We start from the raw sequence: 12637 nt of genomic DNA on the forward strand, positions 1-12637 counted from the left end.
AAGAGGGCATCAGATCTTGTTACGGATAGTTGTGAGCCACCATATGGTTGCTGGGATTTGAACTCAGGACCTTTGGAAGAGCAGTCGGTGCTCTTACCTGCTGAGCCATCTCACCAGCCCAAGGCAGATCTTTTAAGGTGACTACAGTTTTTATGTAAACTAAGTATTGGCAGAAATCAGGGAAACCTCTGTTCTTGGTGAGCTGCTAGGGAAACAAGTGCAGTGATTTCTCAGAGCTGATAATAGAATTACCATCTGATCCAGCAGCTCCACTTTGGCTCTAAAGAAGTCCGAGTGGTGGCACATGCCTGTCACCTCAAAAAGAACCTCAGAAAGCCTAGTGTGGTATGTACTTAGAATCCAATAGTCCAGAAACAGAGGCAAGAAAATCAAGTTCAGGGCTAGGTAAGTGGCTCAGTGGATAGATACTTGACACCAAGCCTGAAGACCTGAGTTCAATCCCTAGTGTCTTTTTTTTTTTTTTTTTTTCGTTTTTGTTTTTTTGGTTTTTCGAGACAGGGTTTCTCTGTGTAGCCCTGGCTGTCCTGGAACTCACTCTGTAGACCAGGCTGACCTCAAACTCAGAAATCTGCCTGCCTCTGCCTCCTGAGTGGTGGGATTAAAGGCATGTGCCACCACGCCCGGCTTTCATTGGCTCTTTTGGAGCTGGAGTTACAGATGGTTGTAAGCCACCATGTAGGTGCTGGGAATTGAACTTGGGTCCTCTGCAAGAGCAGCAAGTGTTTTAACCCATTGAGCCATCTCTCCAGTTCCCCTAGTGTCTTAACATGGTAGGAAAGAACGGATTTCCACAAGTTGACCTCTGGCCTCTTTATATGTAGTATAGTAGTTAAAACGTGTGTGTAGTAATAGATGCACATGCCTGTACATTCACACACAGTAAATAAATAAATGTATAAATATATAAAGGCATGAAGATTACAGTCAGCCCTGCTACTCCTTTCTTATACATAAATGAATAAAACAGGTTTTTAAATTTGTGTTTAACATTATTTTGATAATAGCCAAAATGAAGAGGAAGTGTGGCTGATGACTTGTTAAGGTTATTATTGCTGTGATAAAACACCTTGACAAAAAGCAAATTGGGGGGCTGGAGAGATGGCTCAGTGGTTAAGAGCACTGGCTGCTCTTCCAGAGGTCCTGAGTTCAAATCCCAGCAACCACAGTGACTCACAACCATCCATAATGAGATCTCTTCTGGCGTGTCTGAAGACAGCTACAGTGTACTTACATATAATAAATAAATAAATCTTAAAAAGGGGGGGGGGCTGGTGATATGGCTCAGCAGGTAAGAGCACTGACTGCTCTTCTGAAGGTCCTGAGTTCAATTCCCAGCAACCACATGGTGGCTTACAACCATCCATAATGAGATCTGACACCCTCTTCTGGTACGTCTGAAGACAGCTACAGTGTACTTATGAATAATAATAAATAAATCTTTAAAAAAAAAATTAAAAAAAAAAAAAAGCAAACTGGGAGGAAAGGGTTTATTTAGCTTACTCTTCCATATCACAGTTCGTCATCAAAAGAAATCAAGACAGAAACTTAAGCAGGGCAGGAATCTGAAGAAAGGAGCTGATACAGAGGCCATGGAGGAGTGTGCGTAGCTCAACCTGCTTTCTTATAGAACCCAGGACCACCAGTCCAGGGATGGCCACAGTGGGCTGGGCTTCCTCCATCAGTCACTTATTAAGAAAATGCACTACAGGAGCTGAAGAGATGGCTCAGCGGTTAAGAGCACTGGCTGCTCTTCCAAACAACCTGGGTTCAATTCCCAGGAACCACACGGCAGCTCACAACTCTCTAGAACTAGAGTTCTCGGATCTGACATCTTCACATAGACATATATGCCGGCAAAACACCAGTGAGCGTAAAATAATAAGGTGAAAAGAAAAAGAAAATGTCCTATGCATGCCACTCTGTCTTGTGGAGGCATTTTCTCAATTGAGGCTCCCTCCTCCGTGATTATAGCTTGTGTCAAGTTGACATAAAACTAGCCAGCACATTTGCTAAATAAAATGTATATGTATTAAATGGCTTTAAAAGGAAGGGAATTTGTTTTTGTTGTTTGAGACCAGGTCTTCCTGTGCAGCCCATACTGGCCTGGAATTCACTGTTAGTTCAGGCTGACCTCAAAGGTACTCCTCTGCTTCATCCACCAAGTGCGTGCATCATGTCCAGCCCAGCAGGAAGGACATTATGACACATGCTGCAACATAGAGGAACCGTGAACATATGCTAGGAACAAGAAGTATTTGTCATTGAGGGATAAATACCTCAACATCTACCGATAGAGTCGCTGGAGTAAGAAGTTTTACAGGGACGGTGAGATTAGATGGTGGCTGGAGAGAGGGAGGAAGATTCGTTTAATAGGTGTAGAGGTTTTACCAGCTGAAGGACTTCGGAGCTTGCTTATCTAATAGTTTCAACATAATTTGTTCTGTTTTGTTTTGAGACTAGGTCTCATTCTGTAGCCCTGGCTGGCCTGGACCTCACTCTGTAGACCAGATTAGCCTCAAACTCAGAGATCCTACCTGCTTCTGTCTCCCAAGTGCTGGAATGAAAGGCCTGGACCACTATACCCAGGGATGACTAGCCTTCCTAGTCAGTCCACCCTGAGCATCCTTATCTCTGCCTTATGAGGCTATAAGTACAGTGGACCACTCTGCCAACCTGGCACTGATATGGGTTCTGGGGTCAAAACTCCAGTTTTCACAGTTGCAGAGTAAATGCTTTAGCCCTCAGGCTCAAAACACCTTTTTTTGTAGTTGTTTTTTTGTTTGTTTGTTTGTTTGTTTGTTTTTCGAGACAGGGTTTCTCTGTGTAGCCCTGGCTGTCCTGGAACTCANGAACTCAGAAATCCGCCTGCCTCTGCCTCCCGAGTGCTGGGATTAAAGGCGTGCATCACCACTACCCGGCTCAAAACACCTTTTTTTAAAGGACAAAATACCTCACTTCCTTCTTCTTTAAAGAACTCTCTGGTGCTGATGAGTGTCTTAAGTCCTTAGCCTGGCTGTCTGCTTGTGGTGTGCTTTCAGGGACTTAGTGTTTGTCTTCTAGGGAGGAAGAGGGTGAAGAGGAAGAATTTGGCGACTTCCAGCTTGTTTCCAAAGAGGATGGATTTGCTAGTGATGAGGTGAGTGCAGAGAGAACACAACCAAGCTCCACATGGTGCTCCCCTGCCTTCGTTCTTGAAAACTGAGCTCACTAACTGAGCTTAGCGTCTTACCAGAAGCAGTGGCCTGTGATGAGGCATGGGACAGAACTTAATAAATCCTCTTGTTGCTTTCTGGTTTTGTCTCATGGTGCTGGAGCTCAACCCAGGACCATGTGCCCAGTACTTAATAATCCCAGTACTTAGGAGACTGAGGTGGATTTGTGAGTTCAAGACCAGCCTGTGCTACACAGCTAGACTCTGTCTACAATGTAAACAGTTTAAGAACAGGGGAAAGAGCACCCTATGACATGCTCAAGGCAGCACTCTTACTGTGATCCCTGTTGTCAGTGTGTAACTGAGTTTGCTGCTCTGACGTGGCAGGGTGAACACAGTGACTCCAATGATGAAGAGCTGGCCCTGGACCTGGAGGATGATGAAGAAGAGCTCCTGAAGCAGTCTGAGAAGATGAAACGCCAAATGTAGGTGCTCTGTCCATGCCTTCAGCCTCTAGACAGTTCTCCCAAGTTGATGTATAGCCTGCTACCTTTTCACACACACTTGCTGGTTTGGTTTCTGCTTTTCGGGAATAACATTTAAACCAGTCCTTCATGGCCTTGAGACAAATGAGATGAGTGAGCAGGTGAAAGTGCTTCCTGTGCAGCCCTGACTGCCAGGAAGGCAGTCTAGATCCCGTGATGAGAGCAGAAGACCAATTCCCAGAGGTTGTCCTCTGATCTCCACACCTGTGCCATGGCACACATATGCTCATGAATAAGTTTTTAAAAATCCATCTGTGGCCACTTCTTGAGTATTCAAAGATGGTTGTATTTTTCCTTAAGTGACATCAATGCCAATTATCTCTCAATTCCTCCCAGACCCAATGACATTCTCAGTAGCGTTGCTTCCTACTCTCGTTGTGCCCTGGAATAGTCTCTCTACTCAGGTGTGCTCTGGCTGTTTGTTAGATGAGTATTAGTCACATGACCCAAGATCAGGAGAACTGAGTCAGTCCCTATGCCCTAAGACTATGCTGATAACTGACTTTGGCAGGAACTCTGTCTATGAAGTCTGTCATTCCTGGTTTTCTTGATTCTCATCTCGGACAAATGGCCCGCTTAATTTTTTTATATTTAAAATATTTGTCACTCATGAGAGTAAAACTTTTGGAGTATTTAAAAGAATGTATGAGCTGGGGATATAGGTCATTTGGTAGCGGACTTGCCTTGTATGAATGAGGCCCTGTGCATACCACTAAAAACATAGGAAGGTAGGTGGGTGGTGGGTAAGCTATTGGAGGGATGGGCAGATGGACAGGAATTGGCAGTGAAGCTCAATAGTAAAGCACTGCATAGTATGTATAAGGTCCTGGTTTATCCCCAGTACCACAAACGCGAAGGGAAGGATGGAGATGAGGGAGGGAGGAAAGCAGGGAGGGAACTGTTTATATCGATTGGTCGGAATGTATGTGAAAGCGTTAGTAATACATTTCCTCATAACATCTGAGATGTGAACAATTTCCCTATGTGTTTCACTTTGCATCTTGACTTTCCCTCATAGTATCATAATTTTAAAGCAGTTTCACAAAGATAATTTGATAAAGATTCAGTAGCATATAGCATGTGCATGACTTTTAGATTCATGTCAGGACGTCATATTGATCTCTATTAGATTTATATTGTTGCTTTTGGCCTGTCATTTCATCCTCTTAAGATTTAGCTGGGGTTCTCATTTGTCACCTGTCACTTTAACTTTTTTGTGTAACTTTAGGATATAACCATATCTTTTTCCTCCCAGAGGTAGTATTTGTTAAACTTTATTTAACTGCAGAGGTTTTCAAATCAGTCCTTAAAGAATGGCAACCAAAGATGAACTGCTCAGTGACATTACTGAGAAGCCTGGGAAGCCTGGTGACTAATGGCCTTTGAAGGAACTCTCCAGGAAGCCTAGCATTTAGAGAGAAAAATACAATGTATCTTTGATTAAGAGGTCATCTTTCAAGCTAGGCACAGTGGTCATGCATTTTTAATCCCAGCACTGGTCTACACAGTGAACTCCAGGACAGCCAGGGTTATGTAAGGAGAACTTGTCTCAAAAAGAAAAATAACTCATCTATCCGACCCACCAAATTTCTGCTTCTTGTGACCATAGAGAACAGGACTTTGAAGGCCACCCTCTTTTTTTTTTTTTTCTTTTTTTTTTTTTCCGACACAGGGTTTCTCTGTGTAGCCCTGGCTGTCCTGGAACTCACTCTGTAGACCAGGCTGGCCTCGAACTCAGAAATCCGCCTGCCTCTGCCTCCCGAGTGCTGGGATTAAAGGTGTGCACTACCACGCCCGGCTTGAAGGCCACCTTCTTAAAGAGAGTGAAGTTAGAAAAATTAATAGGCCGGCTGGTGGTGCAGACCTGGGACTACCTACTTGAATGCTCAGCTAGGTAAGTCAAGGTCACCATGGCCTACAGAGTTTTAACTATCCCAGGCAACTTTCTAAGAAGTATCTCAAAATGTAAGAGTAGAGCTGAAGTTTAGAGGGCTTTAGAGAACAGCCTCGCTTGTGCAAGCCTATAGACTCTCCAGCACCTCACTAGAAAAGACAAACTGCAATTGTGTCGACAACAGGGAATTCTGGTCTTACTGTATTAGACGGTTCTGTAAGCACTGATGAGCTTAAATACAAAACAAACAAGTTTGAACCTTCTAGCTGGTACTCTTAAATATGTAGTAAACATTATGAGTTTTCTGGGACCAGGTGATGGCTTTAGGTGAAGCTGGTAGCTGTACAAGCCTGATGACCCGAGTTCGATCCCCAGAACCCACATATTGGAAGGAAGCAAGCAAGCCACCTGGGTGTGTCGGCGTGCATTTATAATTCCCCACAACATAAGAGATAGGAGAATGGAGGACTGGAGAGATGGCTCAGTGGTTAAGAGTACTGGTACTGTACTTACAGAGGACAGTACTTACAGGTTCAGTTCTTAGCACCCACATAATGGCTCTCAACCATCTGTCACCCTAATTACATGGGATCTGACATCCCCTTTTATCTTCTGTAGGCACTGCAAGCATGTGGTGCACAGGCAGAACACTCATAAAATAATCAAGTAATTTTAAATGTTGTTTTGTTTTTGTTTGGGGTTTGATTGATTGATTGATTTTTTTTTTAAACAGAGTCAGTCAGAAAGACCTGGGAGCTTGTAGGCCAGCTAGCCTGGACTATACAGTGAAGCAGCTGAAACAGAGATCCCATAACACAGTGGAAGCCTAGAACCACCACCCACAAGGTGTCCCCAGACCTGCATGCAGGCACTCACACACCAAATACATTTTAAAGTTTCTGGCGCTGGGCGGTGGTGGCACACGCCTTTAATCCCAGTGCTTGGGAGGCAGAGGCAGGGAGATTTCTGAGTTCGGGGCCAGCCTGGTCTACAAAGTGAGTTCCAGGACAGCCAGGACTATACAGAGAAACCCTGTCTCAAAAAATAACAAAAACAAAAACCAACCAAACAAAAAAGCTTAAAGTTTTCTGGCTGTAGGACTGCCCAAGCTAGGTTGAGTCTATCTCCTACATGGGAGCTGGTTGGTTTCTCTGAGCCTCCTTACACGATTTCTATACGAACAACTCGAGTTCCCTCCAGAACGAGTGGCATTTTTAGGGTTATAGCTTCTAGTCTCCTTGCATCTTAGACATTCTCTTTGTTAACTAGCAAATGACAAGAGGTAATAGGCTAATGGTATCACCTGTAAAGTACAGCAACTGGCATTTCGTCTGGGTTAAGTGTCCAGCGTTTAAATATCAAAAGAGTACTTGACATTATCCAAGTGTGTTATTATAAATTGAAACCTACTATTAATGGTTCTATGTTCTGCTTTCCTTTATTACTAACCCTTTGGCTGTTTCCACATGTATATCATGCATTCTGCTCACATTCCTGCGCCCTCTCTCATTCTCCCCAGTCCTGACAGCCGTCACCCCACCCCTCACCCCACTAACCCCATCCTACTTGCAGCTTTGTTTTGGCTCTGACTTCCTGGGTTTGATGAGGGCCGTCATGAGAGGCTATCCACTGGGACAGGAATAGCCATGGGGGCTTTCTGCTTTTCTCACTGTATCCATCTTCTGTGTGTGTCCACTGTCTAGTCTCTAATCTTTCCAATTGCTTTCTAGGAGACTGAAGAAATACTTAGAAGACGAGGCAGAGGTGTCAGGCAGTGACGTGGGAAGTGAAGACGAGTATGATGGGGAGGAGATTGATGAATATGAAGAGGACGTCATTGACGAGGTGCTTCCGTCTGATGAGGAGCTGGAGAGTCAGATCAAGAAAATACACATGTTAGTATTCTAACGAGCCCTTCTAAGCAACAAGACGCCCCGGGGCAGCCTTGTTACCAGGGAGAATGGTCCTGGTGTCCAACACCTTGTTTCTGTTGTAGGAAAACCATGTTGGACGATGATAAGCGGCGACTGCGGCTATATCAAGAGAGGTACCTTGCTGATGGGGATCTGCACAGCGACGGGCCTGGACGAACAAGAAAATTCCGATGGAAACACATAGGTATCATGGTCCTTTAGAAAGAAGTGGTTCCAGTATACATATTTGTCCACTTTAAGATGGTAAATAGCAATCAGAACTAAACCAGGAGGTTGGAGCTAGAGCTCAGTTGGTAGAACACAGATGCTCTGAGTTCTGTCCTCTGTAGCACATTAGACAACAACTGGGCATGGCCGTGTGCCGAGGAACTGCCTCAGCTTGAAGAGGGATTCTGACCAAAGGGGTATCTGCGTGCAGTGTCAGATCTTGGGTCCAAGCTGACAGCCTATGCTCTGCTCCAGAATGTTCTGTGTTCTGCTCTCGAGACAGTTCTCTTGCTATTCTAAAAACTCTGGATAGTTCATCTCTTGCAGATCAAAAGCCCAATTTTTTTATTTTACATATTAATTTAGTCATTATCCCATTTTGATTATCCCATGACCCCAGCCCCTTGATTCTTAGAGACAACAAGCTCTAACACAGACAATAAGATAGCTGAGTGGAACCTCGCCCTGAAATTACCATTTTGATCATGCCTGTTAACTAGCTCTGTCCCAGGCTAACCTGGAACTCAGGAATCTACCTGCCTTAGTAATCATAAACAGAAAACTTAGCTGCCTTACGATCACTGCTCCCTAATTCCTCATCTCCTTCCTTAGTATCTTTCTCACAATCGGGCTCATAGTGCAGCTGCCTCTGTCCTTTAGATCTATGAAGCTCCTTATACAATTCATATTGCATCCTTATATTTTGCATAGTTGAGAAATTATGTATTTTTGAACTCATGTTTTCAGCATTCTGTCCTACAGCCTTAGGGGTGTCCTGAGGGTCACAGTGTTCCACCATTTTGCTGAGACATAGACATTTCCTTGCCTCCCAGACTCATGCTGTTTCTGATTATCATGGATTCAGTACCTCAGCAGAGGACATTCCTCAAAGGAGGACCATGAAAATATGTACACTGTTAAACAGACAAGCCTCTCACCCCCAGGAAACACTCGTGGAGGCTCACACCCTGCTGGCTCTGTTCAGGAGCAGGAAACCATGTCAGACTGTCCCTTACATGACCAAGCTGGACTCGGCAGCGGTGCTGCCTACAATCCTAAGATTTGGGAGGTAGAGGGAGGACAACCCGGAGTCAAGATCATCCTTAGCTCCATAGCAAGTTCAATGCCATCCTGGCTACTTGCAACCCTTTCTGGAAAAAAAGCACAAACAGAAAGCCACCTACACACCAGGCTGTGTGGAAGATGTGGCTGTATCCATTGATTTCCTTTGTGGCTGGGGAAGGTTTATGTCAAAGCGTTCACAGATATGGGTTTGGCTTGTGTCTGTCTGAGCACTCCCTCTGTGAGGATTCCCAAATGCTAAGCACCTTACCTCTCTCCTTTAGATGATACCTCCCAGATGGATCTGTTTCACAGAGACTCTGATGACGATCAGGTTGAAGAACAGCTTGATGAGACTGAAGCCAAGTGGAGGAAGGAGCGGATTGAGCGAGAGCAGTGGCTTCGGGAACAGGTAGAAAGAGTCCAAGAAAATCGCCTGTTCTGACTTCACCTGCCATATATACTTAGCAACAACATATTTAATCCTTTTAATCTTGGGGTTTGCTTTTCACACTCCACACACACACACACACACACACACACACACACACACACACACTGAAAAGGTCACCATAAGTAACTCTCTGGCTAACTGTCCAATGTTTTAAAATGTGTATTTTAGTGATGGGAGTTGTATGTGCGTGGGGTCGGGAAGAGAGCTATGTTTGAGTACAGTGCCTGTGGAGGCCAGAAGAAGGTGTCAGGTCCCCTGGAGGTAGAGTTCCAGGCAGTTGTGAGCTAGCTGCATACATGCATGCTGGGAACCAAACCTGGGTGCTAGAGAGGAGCAGCACATGTTTCTAAGCACTCAGCCACCTCTCCTCACCACTCAGCCGCCTCTCCAGCCCTTCTCTGTTTTCAGTCTAAGGCAGCAAAGCTTGTAACAAGGAGAAGAAATGGTAGCAGCTGGGCTTCACGGCCTGGCCTATCTTCTTTATTGTATCTATCATATTTTTGGTATATCTTCTTTTTTGTATATATTACTATTTTTTGTTTGTTTTGTTTTTTTGGGACAGCATCTTACTAGTATCTCTGGCTGTCCTGGAACTCACTCTGTAGACCAGGCAGCCTCAGACTCAAAGACATCCACCTGCCTCTGCCTCTGGAGTGCGAGGATTAAAGGCCCAGACTTTAATTTTATTGTATGTATATGGGTGTTTTGCCTACATGTATGTCTCTACACCACATGTGTGCCTGGTGCCAGCAGAGGGTGTCAGACCCCCTGCAAATGAAGCTACAGACAGTTGTGCGCTGCCATATGGGTTCTAGGAGTTGAACCTGTATCCTCTGGAAGAGCAGCCAGTGCTCTTAACCACTGAGCCATCTCTCCAGCTCCCTTACACTGTCTATTTTGGAAAGCTGAAGATAATCTAATGTTGCATGAGTTTGTTTTGTTTAGTTTGGAGGCAGAGGCTGGTCTCTCATTATGTATTCCACACTGTCCTCGAAACCTGCCTCAGCTCTCCAAGTGCTGGGATCATAGGCATGTGCTATTCCTGGCTAATACTGTATGGTCTTCATGTTCAGGCTCAACAGGGGAAAATTGCTGTTGAAGAAGAGGACATTGGGGAAGACAGTCAGTTTATGATGCTAGCCAAGAAAGTCACAGCCAAAGCGCTGCAGAAGAATGGTGAGCTCTTCCTTCTTTTTGTCTGGCAGCTTGGATTGTGAGTGCTGGTGACTTGGAGGGGACTCTGATCTGCAGGGACTGTGGCAGCTAACATAAGCCATTCTGTAATACTGTCTTAAAGGTGCCATCGAGGTGAGGAGAGGCAGAAGTTGTCTCCTAAGCTGCTGGTCAGTGCAGTTGGGTTTATGTAGCTCTTTTGGCTCAAGTTCTGAGGCTTGGCTGTTGAACTGTGGCTTCTCTCAGAGTCGCCCAGGATTTATCTGCTCAGTTATTAGGGCTGGCATCTGCACATCGGTGTATCGACCTGCAGAACCATTTCCCTCTGCACAGCACCAAGTACTGTTACATTAGTCTTTGTTAATGATTAACTGACAAGCTCAGCTTCATTGTTTCCTTAGTGACACTTGCTATAGTCTTAAAGTCATGAGTATAAAATAAACAAGAGTTCTTACGTCAACTTTTAAGGCTTCTTAGCTTGTTTAAATATAGAAGGACTTGTACCCAGCTTTGCCCAGAACACTTCTTTCTGTGTTTTCTTTCCAGCCAGTCGTGCTGTGGTTGTTCAGGAATCAAAGTCTGTGCCCAGTAACCCTTTTGAAACCATCAGACCAGGAGGTGCTCACCAGGTTAGTTGGGACTGTGTTAATCTGACATCATGGTCTGTAGATCATCAGTCTGTCATCCAGGGAGGGAGGTGCACACAGGATGTGGGAGGTCTTGCATAGGTAGAAATGCGTCCCCCCAGTACCAGGGTAGGCAGCCCGGGATAGATGCCCTTCTCCTTCTCGTTGGCACTGTGGTTTGATATCAGGTAACTCTTCATTCCTCAGCTGAGGACAGGCTCCCTGCTAAGCCAGCCCAAAGCTGTGCTCCAGAAACTCGCTGCCCTGTCTGACCTCAACCCCAGCGCTCCCCGGAACTCAAGGAACTTTGTCTTTCATACGCTTTCTCCCAGCAAGGCAGAGGCAGCAAAGGACTCGGCTAAGCCTCAGGTGGGATTCTATGTGGGACTTCCCAGATAGATGTTACTTGTGGGGATTTGTTTTGTGTTTTTTTTAAAGATTAGTTTGTATTTTACCTACATGTATGTACATGCACCATGTGTGTGTCTGGTACCTGGGGAGGCCAGAAGAGGGTGCCGGATCCCCTGGGACTGGAGTTACAGACAGCTGTTAAGCTGTGGGTGCTAGGAACAGAATCTGGTCCTCTGCCAGAAGAGTAAGTGCCTAAACCACTGAGCCAGCGCTCCAGTCCCAGAATTGTGTGTTTTATTTTTAAAAAACATGTGAGTGAGTGAGTGTGTGTGTGTGTGTGTGTGTGTGTGTGTGTGTGTGTGTGATGGTTTAGTGGGTAAGAGCACTTACTATGCAAGCATGAGATCTGAGTCTGAATCTTAGCACATACAAATGGCAGGCATAGCTGTATGGTTGTGCAATTCTACAACCTGAACATTGGGCAGAGAGAGGCTGCTGTCCAGCTATCCTAGCTGAAGTGTGAGACTTTGTGTTCAGAGACAGGCTGTCTTAAAGGAACCTGTCAGAAATGGAGGAAGATGCCAATGTCCTCCAGCCTCCACATGCATGCATGTGAATACATCACACACACCCAAAAAAGTAAAATAAGACGAAGTAAAAATTCTTATCTAACAGCTGTTATGGTGTTAGAATGTTTCACGTCTCAAGAATTTATAGCAGAGTTGCTGCTCCAATGGACAATCAGCTCCTCGGCTTTTAAATTTGCCTTCAAACTTTGTTTTTTGTCTGTCATCTGTGCTTTAACTGAGTTGCTAAAGAACTCACTGAAGGAAAGCACTTGTGTGTGTCTTGACTCCGTCTGTGTTCTCTCTAGGTCAGAAGAAGGGGACCGTCGTCAATGATGTCACCGTCTCCTAAGCGGCTAAAGACAAACGGAAGCAGTCCAGGGCCAAAGCGAAGCATCTTCAGATACTTGGAAAGCTAGCGCCATGCAGGACGCCGGCATCTGTGGAAAGTACTCAGAGTAGGTCTTCGGAGAGGGTGGGACTGCTGTTCCCACCGACGCGTGATGAGCAGAGCTTCCCTTCTCCCCACACAGCTCTCCACAGCACTCTTCTCTCCTAGTGTTATTTTTCAGTTTGGCCACCAATCTTAGCACGGCAGAGTGCCCAGCATCGACTTACAGAATAATTGAAGTCTCACTTCTTCCGTTAAGCAC

General features: G+C 45.2%; 1 protein-coding gene across 1 annotated transcript in view; it reads left to right on the forward strand.

Annotated features, from left to right (window-relative positions):
- The window catches only part of Clspn (claspin), a 35673-nt gene extending 23260 nt beyond the window's left edge, over positions 1-12413 (forward strand). The window contains exons 17-25 of the mRNA XM_029540396.1: positions 3082-3157; positions 3560-3657; positions 7342-7506; positions 7608-7729; positions 9099-9226; positions 10342-10444; positions 10988-11070; positions 11275-11436; positions 12293-12413. Of these exons, the coding sequence (XP_029396256.1) occupies positions 3082-3157; positions 3560-3657; positions 7342-7506; positions 7608-7729; positions 9099-9226; positions 10342-10444; positions 10988-11070; positions 11275-11436; positions 12293-12403 (1048 nt within the window). The 3' untranslated portion in view covers positions 12404-12413. The remainder of the gene's footprint in view (positions 1-3081; positions 3158-3559; positions 3658-7341; positions 7507-7607; positions 7730-9098; positions 9227-10341; positions 10445-10987; positions 11071-11274; positions 11437-12292) is intronic.
- Positions 12414-12637: the final 224 nt, after the last annotated feature.

The sequence above is a fragment of the Mus pahari genome, chromosome 6, assembly GCF_900095145.1.
Source record: "Mus pahari chromosome 6, PAHARI_EIJ_v1.1, whole genome shotgun sequence".
Taxonomy (NCBI): domain Eukaryota; kingdom Metazoa; phylum Chordata; class Mammalia; order Rodentia; family Muridae; genus Mus; species Mus pahari.